A 22,034-nucleotide genomic window follows, 5' to 3' on the forward strand; every position below is an offset into this window, starting at 1 on the left:
CGAGTCTATTTGGTTACTCTTGCAAAATCCCAAGTACCTACAAATATACGACGATCACACAATTGGGTTTGAAGTGCGGAATTTTCAAATTCTATTCAAACTACAGGAATAAAAACCGGGTCAATTGTTCAAGCTGGACAGCCTAGTTAATTGGGGCTTGGTCCAATGTTCAGATGTTGAAATGATATTGCCTACTTTCCTTAAATAATTTGGTTTGCCTCTACATTGACTTTTTTATCCGGAGTTTTCCTACACACATAAAAAAGCACCGAATTCGGTAAGATTTTAACGAAATCTCAACAGTCGACCATTCGGGAAATTTTTTATCATTTAACCGCTGCGAGGTGCATATTGGTGTGTTGCCCTGCGATGTTAATATCACCCTGCCCGTAACCTCGATCACCACTAAGTTGACTACGGCTCACCTGCACTCCTTGGTAGCTGTTCGCATCAACGCCTGACGTACTCGTCCTGTACAATACATCGAGTCCAGCTTATTCGGTTCTTGCCTTCTAGAATAGCTCGTCCACCTTCAACGGCTCTTTGGTTTACCGTCTAACGCCTTCATCGCCTCCTTCACGGGCCTCACCAAGCTCTCCCATATGCCGACCATATGCGGTGCCGCTAGTGGATTAAAGTTCCACACAGTTTAAGGCGCGTCAAGTTCCTCGGGAGAGGCCAAATGTACGTACCGTTTTCCTGGTAGGACTCGTCGAAGCCCTCTTGCAGACATTCGCGCGGAACTTCTTCTCTAGTTGTTTCAGCCGCTGCAACGCCATTTGCTAGTTATCCGGGAACTTTGCATCATCCGTCTTTCATGATAGGCCAGTTTCGAAGCGGTTACATTGGATTAGTTCAAATTTATATTAATTTTGTTTGATCTTGTTCGAGCTATATCGTGTTTGAAATTGAGTTGAAATTGAATTTGTTATGTTCTTATATCAGACATCCAGAATTTGTGCAAATTTTGTAAAAATGTGTCTTAGCTTTATCTCTAAGCTATCTTAATTATTTCTGAATACGGTGCTTTATTTGTATTTTTTCTGTTCTATTTTGAAGGTAGGGTTTATTTCTAATTCCCGTCGTAGTAAGTAAAGCCATTCTAATTTTCATCATTTGTTGGATGGATTTAATGAATACTCCAAAAGATCTTGTGCTTATTTGGCTAAAACACACTTACCTTCCGATCTGTTAATTTTGAAATCACTGAAAAGCGATTATTAAAGCATATTATTGAAATTACGCAACTGACTTTATTTCTTAAATTCGTCGTACCGTTTTAAAATCCGTCCAACAAAATTTCTCATCGTCCGAACTAAAAATCACAACAATGTTTACGAAGCTAACGCGCATGTATTTGTGTAGGACGGCATGACAAATGTTATTCTGCAAAATTTCTGCAGGTCAGGCAAGTTCCTTTCCGCTCTTCCCCTCCTTCACCAAAAAATTTTCATTTTCTTTCCCCTACCGTCCCTTCATCAATTGTAGAACCATCGTTTCAAAAAAATATTAATAAAAATGATGATTTGTGCTGGATATGACGGGAATAGACAACTACGACGAAGCAACAACATACCCTAAATGTTTTTTTATGTTTTCATGTCGAGGTCTTCAAATTTTCCTGAAAATCCAAATTGACCGCTTAATTCAGAGAAATACATTTTCGTTCTTGAGATACAATTCTCTAAAAAACATAAGTTTCGATAATGCAATATAGACGCAGGGTGTGTGTTCTAAACTGTGAGAAAACGGATAATTGTAGCAAGGAAATGGAAATTTCTGGTTTTTCGGAACTACAAATACCAAATTTTAAGCAGGTTCCCGCCTTACGGACTCATACAGTCACTCAGATCTTAGCTGCGGCTGTTAACAACCATGCGTTTCCATCGGTTTCAAAGAAAAGCGATAACGAATAAAATGCTTTCACTGATTCTTTCCCATGATTATTTTTTAGTTAACAAAATTAATTCTTCTGGATAACCTGCGACAACCAAAAAACATAAACAACAAGTGACGTTAGTTCTGGCATACTTTAAAAAAATACGGACACTCACAGACACAGGGCGCTAACAGCAGTGTTTGAAAAAGAATTTTCTTCCTTTTTCTCAAATAAAATTTTTCGCTACTTTTATTTTAAACTGCGAGATTCGAAATAAAAAATACGCGGTTGTATGAGAGTATGTTCGAATTGATCGATTCGACTAGTTTAAAATTGTCTTTTTTTCTTGATAATTATCTACTAACAACATTTTCTTTCATTACGCTTGATTCAAACTTAATTAATACCTTTTCTTTTGTTTATATTTCAGATCATAGACATTAGAGATATCTTACGGGTGCCTAGTATAGAACAGATGAAAGATGTATATATTGTTCAATGCTTAATGGAGACTGATCTATACAAACTACTGAAAACACAGGTACGTACCGGTCGGCGTGGGCCTTTCTTAGCACGTGCTGTGCTGTCCCCTTCGCAGTATCATTTATCATTCGTCACGGTTGGTAGAGCGAAGGGGTTGCAGGATCTTTACTTTAAATCGCCAACATCAACCACCCCCACTAATGCCCCGATCCACTGGTGCCTTCTTCTCAGTTTGCCAACTTGTCAATCTAACATTCAAAGTGAACCGGAACGTTTGGTGCTTCAGTCACACTGCCAGAGCCGGATGAAACTTCTACGAGCTCGTGTTGCTCTTGAAACTTAAACAACTTCCAGCTCTCGTTTCTTTGAATAATTCATGGACCATTCCTTCCCCTGGAGGGGAGCAAAAAAAGGAAGTAATGAAAACAATGCGAACCGGCCTTAGCCGCGTTAGTCTTGCATAGAAAACTCGAACAGTTTCTGAAAGCCGTTCAGCAGCGTAGCTGTGTTTTGCTGGATCAATTTCACTATATTCCGTACCATAAATATATGGCATGAAGATCAAAACAAATTCAAGCGAATAAAGAAGGCCAACAGAATTTTATAGGAGGCTATAAGCTGCGAAGCCAACAATATTTTCCCGGAAATTGTTTGGGAATGCTTTAGTTTGCGTCGAAACTGGCGTTAGGATCAACACCCTCGTTTAGGACATTAAAGAGCCACGCGCTGTCATGCACAAACATTGACATCGAACATCTAAATGTCCTATCCAAACAATTTGGATATCCATGTGATACGCATCTTAAATGATCCGGAAAAGGGCTGATGAAAAAAATTTGTATTTTCGCAGCCATCCCATGGCCATTGAAATGCAGTCAGCCATAAGAACATAGTTGATTATTGTTCCATATGAGTCTTTTAACCTTCTAAAGTATCAAAGGATGAGCCTCCATGTTCGAATCATACTTTAAATTTTGATTGTTTATTTATCACAGGTTTTTTTTTCAGAAATAGTGAGAAAATGTCATTTTCTCACTTCATCATTTTCCTAAAATTTTTTAATAAATTTGTTTTTGCTTCGCCCATTTTTTATCAACTAAAAATAAACTTCAACTGATAATAAAATATTGTAAATTATTGTTTTTAGCATCATATGAAAGATTATCAAAGTGAACCAAATTCTTATGAGTACCAAGCAATCGCACTTTTTAAAGTTACACCCGCTTGTTGCTCTACTCACTGGTTAGAAGAACGTGACGAAAACTCCCCAGGACAAGCAAGAGCAAACACAATTACAATCTCTGTGATTTAATAACGCATTATGAGTATAGAGCATTTTCACTCGAGAACCTAAATCATCAATTTTCTTTAGCGTCCGAATGAATGTAACTCTTCCATCATGGCAGCAGACCCTCCAGTAGCACACTATACAGCCGTTGGTTATGTTTGCAAAATAAATAACTTTTCTATTCAGACCGGACAGATGGTAACCAAGCTTCGCCGGGATATTGTACAGTGTAGTATTTTACGCAGATAGACCAAAAATTAATTAGTTTACTGGTCGGAGCTTCTGGCGTCCGCTTGCCGTATTATGAAATAATTAAACTTTCATTAGCCGCTGGAGTAGTAACAAATCCTTTCTAAGAGCTTTTATTTTCGTAAGGTATGCTGGCTGAAACCGGTTCGTAAGATTTTGTCAGAATCATTTCGTTAAATGTCGAGTGTGAAGATGATAATAAAAAAAATTAAATTATGATTTCCAACATGTCATATCGGAGGGGTTGAACTACTTAAAAACTACCAGTTTTCAGAAAGTGCACCGTCTCAGTAATTTGCAACAATGTAGTTAACGTGCAGTGTATTTCACAAAATTCCCGCCCCATGTGCGCACCCAAATGTCTTGAGTCGTGCTCGCGTAACGGCAAAGAGAAAAGCAGCTCTACCTAGTGGCACACTCCTAATGGCGTAATTAATTTGACCTCGCCCTCCGCCGCCCAGCCCGCCCCGTATTGTAAATAATGTTTATTCCTATCATTTCCATTTCAGAGACTAAGTAACGACCATATCTGTTATTTCCTGTACCAAATTCTCCGTGGTCTCAAGTACATTCACTCGGCCAACGTGCTGCATCGCGATCTGAAGCCGAGTAATTTGCTGCTAAACACAACTTGTGATCTGAAGGTGAGTTTCGCTGGAGTGCCGTTTTGTTGAATAAATAAACGTCGATTTCGTTGGAGTGTTTTCAGTCAATTATTGTTCGATTACAAAATACCACACCGGTGACAATGCTTATATTGTTTGAAGCAATTTCTTATCCATCAGTTGTGTTTATCGTTGTTTTTTGCCTTTCCCATATAAAATTATTACCGTGATTGCTGATTTTCTACAAATTCAGGTCTGGAAAAATGATTAAAAATAAATACAGTAAATTATCTAGGTGAAGCTTACATTTATTATCTACGCACCCAAGGAGAGAAAATATAATAATTGAACGCAGTACAGTTTTTTGGTAAATAAATTTGGTCGATAACTGATGTTTAAACATAATTGAACTACCTTTACCACCATTAATTGAACTACCTATAGGTATTCCTAAATTAAGATATTAAAAACATAATAATTGTTGCAACAGAAACACACCGACAGGTGGATTAATCCGGAATCTTTTGCAGATTTGTGACTTTGGTCTGGCGCGGGTGGCTGATCCGGAACATGATCACACTGGCTTTCTGACGGAATACGTTGCCACCCGGTGGTACCGGGCGCCGGAAATTATGCTAAACTCTAAGGTTCGTAATTACACTTCTTCGCACCACCACATGGAAATTTACAACATGCACATTGTTCCCCCCTCTGTTTCGTTAACATTCAGGGCTATACCAAATCCATCGACATCTGGTCGGTTGGCTGTATCCTGGCGGAGATGCTCAGCAATCGTCCCATCTTTCCCGGCAAACACTACCTGGACCAGCTGAATCACATTCTCGGCGTGCTCGGTTCACCCTCCCAGGAGGATCTGGAGTGTATAATTAATGAGAAGGCTCGCAGCTACTTGCAGTCACTACCGTACAAACCAAAGGTTCCGTGGTCCCGGTTGTTCCCGAACGCCGATCCTAACGCGCTGGACCTGCTCGGCAAGATGCTCACCTTCAACCCACACAACCGAATCTCGGTCGAGCAAGCTTTAGCGCATCCGTACCTTGAGCAATATTACGATCCTGCTGATGAGGTAAGAAGATAATGATGTAATACAATCTCCCGAGCATAATCATTCATTCCGTTGCAACGAGCGGGGTAGAGCGCCAATATGCAGTCGGTCTTACGATGTTTTCTCCGTCGATAGAAGTAGACGTACATCATAGATAAATCTATATGTCACCTTTGCCTTGTCTAATACTCGGAAAAAGAGTTTCGGAGTAGATTACCTGCTTGCCTATGAACATATTCTCAGTGGAAACTCCCGTGCTGATGATACGGACGGACGAAATTGCACTCACCCCTTCATTAGTAGCGCAACTACTTGCATCTAGCGCGCCCGGATGGGGGCTTGCTGGGAAATACAGCTCAATCGCCTTTGATTTCCATGCTGATAAAAACGAGGCGAACAGCTTTGATTTACGGGATTCGTAAATTCGTATTTGCAGTCTCGCTGGATGCTATAAACTATGCGTGTTTTAGCCGTGTAGATTAGGCGATACGAAAATCTCTATATAATTTGCATAAATTTGCTGCTCTGCTCTAGTTTTCAATCTACTTTGCACTCTTTTAGTGCAAGGAAACAAATGCGATATTACGCGTTACAAGTAATTTAGGTAAAAGGGTGCTCAGCACAATATTTTGAATTGACGCTTAAGTATGCATTATGCATTGTAAACGATTTCTGGATGTGTTACAACCTGTGCGATTGATTCATTGTGCACTACTTTTCATAGTCTATTTTGCAAGTTCGGATTCTATCCTGAACACTTGCGTTGATAATCTAGTAGTAGTAGGGGAAAGCCACCATCATTTCAAGAACTTGCCAATGTATGTAAGTAGAATTACAGTAGATCCAAATTTGATTATCAAATGAATTTCACACTAATGCTGTTACAGAAGGGCCAAAAGGAATTGGGTGGACCCACAAGCAGAGGCACTTGTGCGCATTCCGGGGTTATAAGAGTCGCCTTCCAGCATTAGAATCCGTCCATGTAATAATCAATTTCGCTGTACCAACTTTAACCCACGTGATGATTTGTTTGTTTTGAGTTGAGAAGTGCCATATTTGCTTCAGACCTTAAGGATTCAGGTTGGCTATCCACTCCATCATCCAGCCTTCCACATTTATGATATATAATACTATTAATAATATGATATTAAGAGGAAATGTGGTATATATGGGTATATAATGAAATGTGATATATAATAGAACAATCTCACCAGCAGTCCTTCGTATGAAATAGAATAGCATCCTTTGAAGTTCCATAAGTGCTTCTAATACTTAATTTAATTTTTTCATTCTGGTATCCATGTGCAGTATTAAAACTCATTTTGGCCAAAGTTTTTACTATATAGCAAGAGATGCTTCATAAGCTAAAACGAAAAAAAATTAAAATAACTAAATTAAGCTTACCTATTAGCAAGGCCGTGTGGCTCCGCCGTCTGCCCAAAACCCCGGTTTTGAGATCAGGCAGCCGGAAATCACCCAGCATCGCACCTCCTAGCTTGGCTACTCAAAAGAGCATTACCAGGTATGGCCACGTGGAGGCGCTAGGTAGGGGCTTGGGATGGCTAGAGCTATAATGGACGCTCCTCATTTGCCTTCCCCATTTCATACCCTGAACACTTGCGTTGATAATCTCGGCCAAAACTCTAACGTAACGTGACACGCAGCAAGTGTTTATGCACTTACGGCGTCCCGGTTAAAAAACTTGTTTAATTGGACGATAGACAATTCCCTAGTAACAATTCCAAAGGTGCCCGGTTTTATTTGAATCTTGTAGAGGGTTTATTACGGTATTAATCCTTACCTCTGGTTTTCTCTGGTATTGCGCAATACCAAGAAAATACTAGTCAAAAACTAGTTGTAGTTGATGAATTTGACCAACCTCGTGTTTTAGTCTTTGACCTTGAAATGCGGTCAGGCATTAATATTAATATTTTTTTGAAACGATGGTTTTACAATTGATGGAGGGATGGTAAAAAAATTTTCATTACTTTCCCCTACCGTCTCTCCATCAATTATAAAACCATCGTTTCAAAAAAAAATATATTAATAGTTGATGAATTGTTAGTTTTATCGAGCTATGAAAACGGTAACATACTGATCAACCAGATTCATTGCTGCTATTATGTAGAATATTAGACCTCAATACCGAAATCAATTTTGAATGCGAGGCAAAAATTGCGAAGATTTGTTGGCGCGTTGATTTTATCCACCTTTCATACCAATATGCACAATAAAATTTAATGCGCATAATCTACACAACTACGGAGACTGTTGAAATTCTATTATTTATTCTATCGGATCTGTTATCATGGTCGCTATAAATTAAATCGAACAGGAATATCTGACAGTAAAACTTTAGCTTTTTGCTCACGGATGTATTTTCAGGTTAATAAAGACGGCTGACTGGTTTCGCTTTTTACGCTTTATAGCTTTGTAGCGAAAAACTTCATCAAATTATGGCGATGGCTTTCAAGCAGCTGAAAGTACCATGGGTTTTATTGCCGCTTTCTGTAGAGTGTAATAAGACTACTTGAGCTTATAACTTGATTCTTGAATAGGTCATTAAGCCTTCTGAAGAGTGCGCTACTTGATCGGTCAACAGTTTTATAGCGATCATCAGAAAGTTCTCTCTATGAAGCTCATAGTTTTATCGGCGGTGAAATTGTCCCTGAAAACCACTAGAGAAACGTAATAAAACAAAGAATTGTTACTTGAGTTGTGTCTAATGCTAACGTAGCTTCGCCAGCGATGGTGGAGACTAAAAGATGTGTAGCATGCTTATACAAAGGTTATACAAACTAGTCCGCTGCGCTTCAAGGGTTACGCAATATCGACAAATCGTGGGACCTAGAAGAAAAGAGGGCAAGAATTGGCTCCCATTATAGACTTGTTCAACCCACAAGTTTTGTAGCTTCGAAAAAAGTAAAGAACTAGGAACCTAGTAAGTGCTGCTTCGATGACTTATCTTATTTTCCACTCATTCCGCCTCATGTCTGTTCCGCCCTGGGCATACTATAAAATATTTTTGCTTCATTACTTTCTTAGTTCATTCCTTCCGCCTGGAAAGACTGCTATACTTCTTAATACTGTATATAAGTACATGAAACATGAAGGAAGGTATTTAAAAAGATTCGTTTCATTGTAAAATAAAATACCTAAAAATTGCATAAACTTTTTGAGGATTATTCCGCGAAGGAAACTGACGTAATGCGGCAAATTTTAATTCACTTTTACTCGCTTTTCGTTAGATATTGCGAACGAGTCGAATCGAATGACATAAAAGAAAACGAATATTTTCTTGGAATATAATTCTACTCCCATAATACCGAAGTAAATGCGAATGACAGTGCAATAACATTTGACGTCCCTTACTAACACAAAGTGGATTTCTGGTTTCAGAATCCCGAAAATTCCTTTTTCATAGTAAAGGAGATTCCTTTACCAAGTTATAGGTATCCTGGGGATTTACCTTTTGGATTCTTACACAGGAATCCTGGTTCTATAAGCAAAGCATTCTGGTTGAATCTTTTGCCGCATTCCTGTTCACGATTCCAATGCGAGAAATCCCAGAGATTCTCTGCGAATCTTTTTGGTTCGTCCGTGGTGTCATGGCACTCGGCTTGTCGGTTTGTCACGTCACTCGGCTTATGCCCTGTGAAATTTTTATTTGCACTGAAAAATTGATTTCTATCATTTACTGATGATGATGATGATGATCTCTCAGTTGAGATGCAAAAGAATCAATTTTGCACTACATTTTCGGGGTTTTGGGCTAGTGTTCGGTGTAATATTGTGTTACAAAGCTTCAATCGTTGCTTGTCTGTCCACGTGTTTCAACAAAAATTAGTCTAGAGGTCAGACAAATCTCAGACAATCCGAGCGGCCAATCTACAGATCAAAAACGAGAGAATAAGTGCTCACACAATTGTGAGCAACGTGCTTCTCAGGGGAGCTCCGTAGCCGCAAGGTTATCGAGTCTGCTTTGACAAGCGAGTGGTCGTGGGTTCGAATCTTAGTAGAATCAAGCCATTCGATGTCAAATGACTTTAGCATGGGTTTATTCTCAGGCCCCTCCAATTACTCTTGACAGTGCAAATGTCTCTCCTACAGTTTAGTGTACTGGTCAGAGGTACGAATGAGTCCTCGCCAGGGACGGCTATAATATGGGGATAGTACTGGCAGTGAGGAATATGTGGGTAAAGTAGATCAAGCTTTGAAGGAAGGGTAAACCCCAATACACACAAGCACTCATAAAATTTAATAAGCATATCGCTCATTTAATAGCGATTATAGCTAAAAGAAATGTAGTGCAGGTCATACAGCAAACACCCGGGCGATATCACAATAGATCAACGATACTGGTAGCAGTGATGAGTCCACATATGGAAAAAACGTGCTTCTCGAGCCACAAATGCCGATGCTCACCAAACCCCGCTTCTCAATTGGTTCATTGTTCAGTGTGCTGTAAGGTTAGTTGTGCCATCTTGTTAAAATCACATATCGGCCACATTCAATAGTTGTATTTGGCGCGGATCATCATCGAATCATCGACCGAACCTTGTGTTCATCTTCATCTATGAAAAACCCATAAACCGCATCAGACAGTGCAATTTTTCGGATGCATTGGATTTTTCGGATTGGATTGGATGGATTGGATCTTACATTGTTATGACTGCTCATTATATAAAATACGACAATTTAATTTTTTTACGTATTCATTCATCCACGTAAGTCCCACTCACCATGCACCCGACGTTGAGGCAGGTCGTTCGGTTTCAGTTCTTGAACGATCTGTATTTTATACTGTTTTAGGGCCAGATCCTTGCGTAAAATCTTCCATGTGGTAAATCAACGCATCCTCCAAATGTTAAGAATGGTGACGGGCCGACAATTTAGAATCATCATTAACACTGCAAGCACGGTAGTATACTAGTCTGTACGTACTCCGTGAACAAGGAACGGTACTTTGTTGCCCAAAAAAGCAAGCTTCGCGCAAAATTTGTCTCCTGCGGCTCGATTGGATCGCTGATTGGGCCGATTATGACGACCCTACCCTATTCTCAATCCCATCTATAATGTGCTTTCTCAGATCATCTTTCGTCGTCTATTGCCGCTATAACACCTTATTTCGCTTTCTGAAAATAGATGAGACTATCAAAGATACTAGTTCGAATAATGTAATAGGTACTTCAAAATAAAGTCGTGTGGTTCAATGGTTGCCTAAAACTACAGTTGAAAGATCAGGAATTGAAAACCACGCGACTTGAACTTTATAAGGAGGTCAAGTATTTAAAGTTTTATAATGATATACCGTGAACGTACCATATTCTGCGCAGTTAAGACATTTTTATGATTCTTCCGCTATTCTAAGTATTCTAGATTTAAATTAATAACGTGGTAAGCAGCAACGTGTAGTGCTACGGTCTATAATATCTGGTAAACAATATAGGAATTATAAGTCGACCAACAATTGAGTATATTTTTCGTTTTGTAAACTTATCCACAGTGCCTAATTCTGCGCACTTTCTTGCCCATGTTCCTAATTCTGCGCATGTTTGCTCCTAATTCTGCGCACCCAAAAAGTGAAAATAAATATTCCTGCCATGCTGTTTATGTCTTTATACGCTGAAAGCACACCAAAAATCCGGCATTAGCCATTACCATAATTAAATCCATGATCCGGCCTTCTTGTGCTGTTCGGGTGGCAAAGGAATATTGTTATCATTTTGATTGCCTCATTCTAAATATTTTATTCTCGATAACGTGAAGGGTGAATTGATTTGGGTTTTCTGCGTACTGAACATTACACTTTAGACTAATTCTAAAAATTGTGTTTTCATATAGAAACCACTTCCCCACTCTCTGACAGTCCCATGAGGTTGGACATTAAAAAAAAGAAGACATGGTTTCATGAACTGGCGCTCGTAGGTTCGGACCCCGAGAAACAGCACAGGATTCCAATCAATGCAAGTTAAAGATTCTACTTGAATTTTCATGCCTCTATACCTCAGCCATTTGGGTGAGGTTGCGCATTCTTTCGCGATTTCTTTGTAGGATATATTACTGCGCAGAATTTGGAACATCAATAAAAAATCTGTGCCTAAATCTGTGCATTATTGCATCGCATTTTTCTAAAGAAAGCAATGCATGCAATCACTCTTTTTGTCTAAAACATGACTAAAACTAAATATTCTTTCAAATTATGCTGGGTAATTTGATCATTGCAAAGAATTTCGATCATAAATTATATTAATTAATTGGCGATCATAAATTGGGCTAATTTTCTAGAAGGACAATCTTAGCGTTGGTGCTAACGACGATATTTTCTGCCAAATAAAGTACTTTCATTTTCACGATAAATTATTTCGCTCTCAAATATTATGACCCGTTTGTGAATAATGACGTAATATTCAACAGACATTTATAAAAAAAATAACGCATTGATCATAGTTATGCACAATGTTAAAAATACTTATATAAAGAAAAATGCGCAGAATTAGGAGCGGTCACGGTACCGGTATGATTTTTTTTTATGTTGCAACGGTGTTTCATCTCTCCACTTAAATTCAATTTCGAACTCTTTAGCCAGATATACGGCGAGTCCGTTGGTCGCGCAACTCCGTATTCTTGAACGAGTTGGACTTTATAAGCTCACAAAACCCAAATCTTTCATAGAGTGGATGGACACAGTTTTAATTATGGAGCACGATGCCGAATATACTGATTTTCACTTTTAGTCGATACGCGCAGCAGCAGTAGCAACTTTTTTGCGTCTTATTTTGCAGATGTAAAAGTAAAAATCTGTCGCAAACGGTTAATGGATGCTCAAAATAATGTGTCCTGATAGACGAATATGTCGATCCCAAAATGGACGAAGAGAGCGATAGGTTTCTCAAACTGAATAATGGTTTTCTTTTTGCATGTGTTATTTAGATCTATTTGTGATGAAATGGCAAACCAATATAAATACCAAACAAGTGGCATATCAGAAAGTGTTGTTTACTTAAAACTATAACCGTTATGAAAACACCCTTTTTCATAGCAATCACCGCATTGAATTCTTGACGTGGTTCCCATTAAAGTAAGGAATAAGAATCAATAATCAAAGCAAATCATTATTTAATTTAACTCATAATAATGATCAAAGTGTTTCTAGACAAAGAGCCAGACAGACGAGACAAGAAATAGAATTTATGCCACCGTTATGACTGATAATATCTTCTCGGAAACGTACTGACGTGCTAAAGGTTGGCCCCAGCTTCTGTTTGAAATTTGTTATTTATTATTATGGTTTCCAATCGAAATGGATCAGATGACATAAGTTTCCATCGATTGTAGGAAACTTTTCTATTTATTCGAATGAATTTTTTGAATACCTGGTAATTCGCTTTTTTCCTCATCACTTGCGTCAAAGATAAAAAAAAAAACAAAATAAAGAGCATTAATTATTCATAATAAGGCCGTTCTAAACATTTTAAAAAGTTTTTGTCTCTCCGGTGTTGGGCGAAAACAAAATAAAGAGATTAATCGAGCAAAACAAAAATATGGATTTTTTTAGGTTTTTTTTACTAAAAGTTTAAACGTGAAAACCAAATCTATTCTTGCTTTTAATATGTACGTTGTTATTTTCCATGAAAAAATCTACGAAAAGAGACAAAAATTTTTTTTGGCCGATTTTCGGAAATTCCACTGTTTGAATTTCCATTTCTATTTCGTGCTAGAAGCGTTAACTCAACTCGTACACTCATTTTTCAAGTTTTTCAGGCTATAGAGCCCACAGACAATTGATTTTAAAAAAAAGTTTAACTCATATCCTACAAATTATTTTTTTTGCCCCCCGATTTTTCAAGCCAATTGCCAACAGAGGTGACAAAAACTTTAAAAATGATTTGCAATGGCCTAAAGACAAGCTAAAAACAACTAAAATATTTAAATTGACAAATTTAGACAAATCTCGAGTTTTTAAAAAAGGACTTACGTAACATTGATACACTCTCTTTGTTGCCCCTCTCTTCCGATTATTACGGCGGCATAAATGCATTTCAAAGAAATAATTTTTGTTAATGGTAAGCTACAGTTACCGACGCGAGCAATCGATTCATAAAACGGGAAATATAATACATAAATTTCTTTCTAAAAACCTAACCTAAATTGAATTATAACCGCAAAATACGATTTGCACGATTATCGCCATTCATAACATTTTTCATCCATTTTCTTCGCAAATACCCTCGTTTCATTTCGTTCAATGTTCGCAAATTTCAAACTGAAACTGACGGCAGATACTTCTCGACACACAGGAGGGCCCACGTAGAATTATTAAGAAAGAGCGCCCCGTTAAATTATCGCATGAGTTTGCAGTACTCAAGCCGTGAAAATAGATGGTCCTTCTAGCCACCAGCGTGTGCCGTGTAATGGCGCTCAACCTACCGTCGCACCGGCCGCCCCACCGCCACTCGGTGGCACAGTTTTCAATAGTTGTGAAACCTATCGGGAAAATCATTAATCATGTTTTTGTTTGTCTCTCTCTATCTCTTTCCGTCTTTCACTAACTTTATAGCCCGTAGCGGAAGAACCATTCCGCATCGCGATGGAGCTGGACGATCTTCCAAAGGAGACATTGAAGCGATTAATCTTCGAGGAAACATTACGATTCAACCATAATGATGATCTCCCGGATGCCATGTAATTTCCTCCCGACTTACACGGTTCGAGGCATCGCGAGAAGTATTTTTCTTCCACCGCTATCAACATTAACAACAACGGCAAGTATCCGGCATCCGTCGCGCGTCAAGTCAGTGCAGTGCGCTATGCCCGTCAAACAACAAAACTGTCTCCGGCGTATTGTGTCGGAGGAATACAACACTTCCTCCGTGTTGTGAGTACCTACCTTTTCTGCCGAGGAGTCCTGCAGCAGCGGAATAGTTAAGTGTAAAGTGTGACTCTGAAGCAAAATGTTTCGTCTAACCAGTTTTCACCACCTGACAGTCAGTGGTGAGCTCACTCTTTATTCGAGGAAATGTTGATTATTATGAAATGTGATTTTTTTCTTTCTTTTCTGTGCAAACCGTTTTACCTAGAAGAGTGCGATCAAAAAGAAGCAGTAAATTTAAGGAAGAATAATGCAATGTCATTTAGTTCGATTAACTTTAGAGCAATTTATCTGGGGAAATCCTGAGGCGACTTTCCCCGCCCATTCTGTTTCTTTTGGCGTAGGAAATTATTATCAGTATGTAAGTAAGTTGTTCACATTTCACACGCATGTTTTTCGTTTCGATAAGTAAGGTTTGTCCCCAAATTGTGTAAGGATTTTTTTTACATACTTGGATTGTTGCAAGCGAGTAGGAAATTTTTTATTTTAAATTTAATATTAAGAGGAAAGATAAACATAGGTAAACCAAAAACACGAAAAAAAAACTAACAAATTAAGTAAAAAGCTTGTAGAAAATAAGGTTCTTTTTCTGTTAGCGGTTGAAGTCTCTAAAAGTTTCAAAAGCATCACAGCAATTTTCAAAGTTTACTATCGGCGCTCAGTTTGTACGTAATATTACAATCGCATATAAGCTTCTCTGATACAGTAAAGTGGGTGCATTTTGGCATTGAATCTTTTTCAGTACCGCAAATTGTATTACGACCGACAGTTTTTTTCAAACCAACCGATGTTATGTTTCGATTTGCAATCTCATGTTTAACTCACCATCATTCGCGTTGATTTTTGTTGTGTACACAGGAGTCACGTATGTTTGATAAATAGGGTTTAAATCGAATCGAAATGCTAACGCACTACCAGTGAAAATGGCAAATCGGATTCCGCTAAAAATATTCCTGTAAATCTAAATTTTTCCGCGACCGGCTTGTTCGATTTGTCGTCGCTTTGTTTCATCGTCAGTGTGTGTTGTTTACCGGTTAACTTGTGCGAGAATGAAACCTCGTTTCTCCGTTCAGCCCTTGTTGTCGTTTAATGATGATGGGAATGTGTTTTATATCAATTAGTGAAATAATTACTTCATGGTTTCAAAATCGTGTAGAAGAAGCCTACCTACCACAGGCAGCTAATGAATTGAGGTGTTAGCTTTCGAGGCCAAGCTGCTTGGCGCTGCGAGCGGTGTTTCGGGATTTGTTCATCGGTTCGGGTTTGATTTTCGATTGCTTGGCGATGGCAGCCTTATAGTTTCATTGTGTATTGCTAATTCAATTATGGCTCAATATTAATTTAGAACTACAAAACCTTATCGAAAGTTTTGTAGTGGTGGAATGACATTTAGTGGTTTGATGTTCAGCTTTTGTTAAATTAGATTTCGTTCGATTTTATCTTTTTCACGAAGTCCCAAATCAATTTCTTTTACACTCAATTTGCTTTTTACATGGTTTATTTCAATTACTTGCATATTCCGGAATTTTCGGAATTTGCGTGATTTTAACGCGACATGCTCCAAACAATTTATCGAAAACAATCTTATTAGATTTCTATTCGTATATTCTTTAACGTCCAAACTTTGATACCTTTTTGGAATTCTATGGTTTGTATTATAGTTATGTTTCCGTTGGAAAATTAAAGTGTGCGTTCAAAAGATGATCGGATTTTACAGCCTATTTCCTAAATCCGAACTTTAACTTGCTTATTTCGCCAATGCTGAACCTTATACCAGTTAAAAAAAGGTTTGGGTATCTAATATGATGAATGCTATTTTGCAATCCGAGCTGACGGCATACATGGTAAACACTACAAAACAGACTTTTAGAATACACAATTGTTATTCCATAGATTTTGAAATTTAATATGACGACTGGTGGTTGCACATTATGCACGAAAATCTTCACAACATGGACTGTTTTGAAATGCGTTTTGCGATTAGAATTAATAATTCTTCGCTTGGCGTTATTTTGAAATCCAAGATGACGGTGGTTGTTTAAGGTATTGCATCAAAAGCTCTTCACAATGGTCTTTCTAAACGAGAATGACCCATGGGTCTCATGAAAAACCTTATACTATGATTTGTTTTGGAATTGGGATAAATTTTACAAGTAAAAATTTCGTTGCTCTTACAGCCTGTCTTGTTTTTGAGATTAGAACAAACGATGACAGGCTCGTTGGACCAGTATCGTACATCGACCATATGGGAGATTCGGTGCTGGGCTATTGGTTGCCAGTTCGTTGCACTTCTCGTCAAACGCAAGTCCGCTTCAACCTGGTCGAGCCATTTAGCACGTTGGGCCACTCTATTCCTGATGTCGGCGGGTTTCTTGAAGAGAACAGTCACAGTCGTCTGGCATCATTGCGGCATGGCCGGTCCACTATAGTCTTCCAATTTTCGCCATTGATACGCCTGCGCCACTCTCCGCTTTCCTTTTGTGCTCCGCCAAAAATAGACCGCAATACCTTTCGTTCAAACACGAGGAGTGCATGTAAGCAAAGTTACAGTCTGAAGTCCGTAAAGGATTACCGATCTGATTAGCGTTTTGTACATTGGTAGCTTTGTGCGGCGGCGTATGCTCCTTGATCGAAGCGTCTTGCAGGGGAAATGGTCCAGTTTGTATGCGTCATTGAATCTCCTTACTCGTATTGTTATCCGCGGTGGCCAGAGATCCTAAATATATGAACTCATCAATCATTTCCAGTTCATTGCGTCAATAGTCACTGTCCGTGGGAGACGAACATTATTTTCCCTGGAGCCTGTTTCTACCATGTATTTAGTTTCCGGCCATTGATTTGCAACCCAATCCTCTTAGCTTCCGTTTTTAGTCTGGTGTAGACTGCCTCCGTCGTTCCAATGTTTCTAATAATGATGTCAAGATCCTCTGCGAAGGGTAGCGGTTGGCTACTCTTGCCGAAAATCGTTCCTCTCACACCTTCAATAACCGTTCGCATTCGACTGTATCGTGTATCAACAAAAATATGAGGTGGCTATGTGGATATATCTGCGTGCAGGCTATGGGCTCGATTACCGGTCTATAAATCACTTCCCTGTCGATCTGGGCGTTCATATCTCCGATAACGAGATTGATCTCACGTGACGAGCTATGTTTCTCGTCGCCGGATCTACCTTCGTGTGGACAGTGATACGTTTATGATGGTCCAGTTGAAGAAACGACTACAGAAGATCACACTCTGTCAGTAATTTACTTTTGGAATTTTTCTGTCTGTTAAGTATTGAAATGTTTTAATCAAATCTTCGTTAAATATGGTGGTAGCTCTGAAAAGGGCGGTTTTTGAATGTATCTTGAGGTCCAAAAAGGACGGTTTTGGCTATGCTGGTATTGGCGATCGAATCAGCATCTTCTTGTGATTTGTTGTTCTTCGTGTTTTTCCTAAACCTTTTCGCAATTTACTTACAGCAACTGTTGAATTTTCTTCTTGAATCCGCTGTTCTAATTTCGACTTTAGCATGAACTCCGCAAAAGTCCTATTCACTAATAGTTGGTTGCAAAATGTTGTCGAAATTCAGTTCCCGGATCATGCTTTTTAAATGTATATTGCACCGAAATAAACGGGATTGTAGAAATAAAGTTTATCGACAATCCCGTTGCAATTAAAATATTGAACCTTTTCAGTCGAATTCACAATACCGATATATTAATAAACCACAACCACAAACCTGACGAGCAAATCCGGAGCACCGCCACAGCAGCAACAACGAATTACCTTCGAGCTTCACCTCAAACCTGTTAACACTGTTAAAGCTAACAGAATAATTACAAGATTCGTCGTGACTACATTGCCGTGTATTCAATCAAACAAAACAAAACAAAAAAAGCATTCTTGGTGTTTAATTTGCTCTTTCAGTCTCGTCAGTCAGCACACTTTGAAAAAATCATCATCACAATCGCTGTGTAAACGGTTATTTAAGGGTCTCCATGAGAAATTATTAAAAAAAAACGAGTTGTACAACTTTTACCATTATAGCTATAGAGCGATCGCTAAACGTTCAACAGAGGAACCGTTAATGTACAGTACAGTAGTGGAACGATACGGGGCGTCTCAGAAAGTGTAATTAACAGACTAAAAACTTCTATAGGAAAAAAATCAGAAACAAATGTCTTGAACGGTAAACATTATTGAGCGAATACATCGTGATATTTTTGGCCAGGGAGTAACAAAATATGTCGTACATTGTTGTATTACTGTCGATAGGTTAGCAGCTATAAATGCAGATCAAAGACAAACAAGCAAACAGGTAAACTGCAGTTGTTTACAGATTCTATGAATGAATGTTTCCGTTCGTTGTCGGCAAGCAGCAACCAACTATTCCAAATTTTACACCTGCTGTTGCAAGTTATGTGTAAATCGCATTACAATGGTTGATAGACGGTAAAGAGATAAACATTTACAAAACAATTAGTGATATATCTAACACGCTGAAGCGAATGAGACTAGTTTTCTAGTTTAAGACTTTCTAGATAGGTTTAAAATGTAACGAACACTAAAATCAAGCATGCAACCATGTAATCTAATATTACAAATCTACTAGCGTTAAGAAACCAGCAGATGTACTTACGTTTTGAGCAAATCGATTGAAAAATTAAAAATTAAAAGTAAAAAAAACATTTACCTAATGACAGCATTTACGATCATTATCAAATTGTCGACAGAATGGAACTAATGGATCGAACAACCCACACGAATTCTTCGTTCAGTGGCCATAAATGTCGGTTAGTGTACATAACATATACAGATTTGATGGTTTTAAGCGAACACGTTATGCACACAACACCCTCTTGCATGCATGAAAAAAAAACATTAGCATCCAGAATATTTTATCCCATTGTGGTGTAATGTTTGGAATGTTGAAGATTTACTGCTAAAACTGGCAAAAAATGCATCAAAAAAGTTTAGCGAAAAATCTCTTGTATAGACAGACATACTCAGCCATCCAACTTCGCTGCTGCACAATTAAGCGCGTTTCTATTGTAGAACAACAAAACAATAAGAGCCTGTTCAGTTGTGAACAGAAAAAAATGAACACGCCTATTTGAAAAGCGCGGTGTACAGAAGAAATTTTGTTCTCTAGTGTGTATAGGTTAAATTAGGCCTTTAAAATCTACTTCACAATGTACAAAATAAGTTCGTTTCATTGGGAGGCATTTGCTGCTGAATACATTGTTGCAGTATTTTAAAACAAAAAGGGTGACGTTTTTAATCAAACCCCGAATTGACTATATTTTCTCTGGATGTTATTTCAAGTGTTTATCAATATCTTTGTGAGTATTAATAGAGATCAGTCTTTCTGTATTACACATCAATCGTTTCATTATATAAATATAAAGAAAATTACAAGATAATAAGTGTTATGGCAAAAACCAGCAGCAACAGAAAAACAAAAAAATACTTGAACATTGTAGTAAGTAAACGAACATTATTCCTAGAATGAAGAAGCAGTCGATGAAATCAGAAACCCCCGAACTATAAAGAAAAAAATCAAACATAATTACAAATTAAACGTCATTGTCAAAACTTACACACAGGAGAACTGTTTCCGACACGAAATGAATGGCTTTAGCACAATCAAGTCTATCTCGGTTGTGTACGGTTACTGCCGGAGAAGTTAAAATACGGTTCCATGAAAAAAAAAAACTTCTGATGTTTTGATTGGATATTAATTAGATATCGTCAGATGGGCGTGTAAAAAATACTTAGATTATCTAAGCTAACTAGCAGAGAATACACTTCAACCAGTCAAACGTGTAAAAAGCATTCGGGCAGGTGGGCGCCACTAGGGTGACAGGGTTTAATTGGAGCTCTTTGTTTTTTCGATTGTTGTATCATTGAGAGTTGTTCTCCTAGAGTTTCGAGCCTAAATCTTGAACAAATTTGTTGAAAATTCAGTCCGTCTCAAAATTAGCTTTGATCAAAAGTCAAAGTAAGCAACACAATGCTTAATTGACCCGCGCACTTTGCGCAGTAAAAAAAATTATGATGAATCAACCTAACAGTGATCAGTGATGTCTTCCACACATAGCTCCATATCATACCTTATTCGGCTATGTCTATCCTAGCAAATGAGCTGCAGAGAAAAGTTTGATCACCCTTCTTTGTGCTTTGAAACGAGCTACTTGTTCCGTCTCATAAGCGAGAGAAATACTTAAATAACTAAAATCCAATTTCTTAGATTACCGCGAAATTTAACAATCACTTAATAGACTATTGCCTTCTAAATGGTCATTGAGATGGCCTTTATAACCAATGTTCGCTTAGGAAACTTTTGTTTGAAGACGATTGTCATCGGCAAATTTGTTCAGCATTAACACTTAAATGCTCTGTAATTCGATATTTCTTAAAGCTCTAGTAGATGCTGGAAGCTGGAAGAAACGTTCAGCTAGCTGTGCATTCGCTGATTATCGTTTTTATTGAGCTTAAAATTTCAGAAGGATTTATTCACGGTGATCAGGATTTGAAAAATCAATTAGCCTTCTCGAAATAAAAAAAAACCGTTATCGCCCTAATGCGCACCTGTAATGGGTGAGAGACTAAAAGAAGAAAGCAAAATGTTCAAAAGGTATATGAATAAATAGGTATATGATTAAGGGAAATGTATTATGGAGTTTTATGCCGAAATTAGTTTGTTCTTACTGGTGGGCAAATAATCTGGGATTAATCATATCACACAGTCTCTTATCTCTCGCTTAAATAACAGTCAGTCAGGATGGACCTTCTCTCAAAATGGTGTGACAAATAATTTGCACGCGAAATAATCCACACGTCCTTTCCACGTGAAAAATCACGTAAATTTCTCTACAGGCAGTTACGTGACTTGCAGTTGAACATTATTAGAAAATACAATAACATCTATCTGATTTCCACGTAAATGCACGCATACTAATGCAAACTACGTTAAATTCACGTAAATAGTATGGGAAAAGTAGGACGGAAAATCTTCACATAACTTTTCCCGTAATTTCAACGTGAAAATTATTTTGAGTGTGGATATTAATTGTTTTATTGGCGATCCTGCCAATGAAGCGTTAAAAGTACTGAATAGTTTTCTTAAAAACTTCTTTTTCCCTCGCTGTGGTCAACAAACATATCCAAAATCCTTTCAAGTCAAGGTCAATCATCAATAAAATGGATTACAGAGTACAATTTCGGGACATCAATATTGCCTAGCTTGCAGGAATCTCCTAACCGGTTTAATATAGTCGAAAATCAATACAAACAGGAGATATCCCAAGTTGCTATCTTGAGGAACACATACACTAGATTGAGAAGCGATTACTTATTATTACTTCTAGCAGATTTTTTTTCAACTGTACTCGGTTCTGGGCAACTCGTCGCCAGTTCGTTGACACATGCAAGTTGGTTTCAACCTGGTCGGGCCATCTAGTAGTATCTGGCCGATAGTAGCCTCCCGAATTTCGCCAGGAGCACGATGGGAATGTCTCCGTGAAGTGCTTGCAGCTCGTGGTTCATATCCATCTGCCATTCACCGCTACTTGTTTATACTCCGGTAAAACAAAATACACATAATA

General features: G+C 38.2%; 1 protein-coding gene across 2 annotated transcripts in view; it reads left to right on the top strand.

The window, feature by feature from the left end:
• Window positions 1-21,089, top strand: part of LOC128744097 (mitogen-activated protein kinase 1) — a 122,581-nt gene extending 101,492 nt beyond the window's left edge. For both annotated transcript variants that reach the window (XM_053840875.1, XM_053840876.1), the window contains exons 4-8: window positions 2,310-2,420; window positions 4,409-4,543; window positions 5,035-5,151; window positions 5,235-5,591; window positions 14,131-21,089. In XM_053840875.1, coding sequence (XP_053696850.1) covers window positions 2,310-2,420; window positions 4,409-4,543; window positions 5,035-5,151; window positions 5,235-5,591; window positions 14,131-14,259 — 849 coding nt within the window. In that variant the 3' untranslated portion in view covers window positions 14,260-21,089. The remainder of the gene's footprint in view (window positions 1-2,309; window positions 2,421-4,408; window positions 4,544-5,034; window positions 5,152-5,234; window positions 5,592-14,130) is intronic.
• Window positions 21,090-22,034: the final 945 nt, after the last annotated feature.

The sequence above is a fragment of the Sabethes cyaneus genome, chromosome 3 (assembly GCF_943734655.1).
Source record: "Sabethes cyaneus chromosome 3, idSabCyanKW18_F2, whole genome shotgun sequence".
Classification (NCBI taxonomy): Eukaryota; Metazoa; Arthropoda; class Insecta; order Diptera; family Culicidae; genus Sabethes; species Sabethes cyaneus.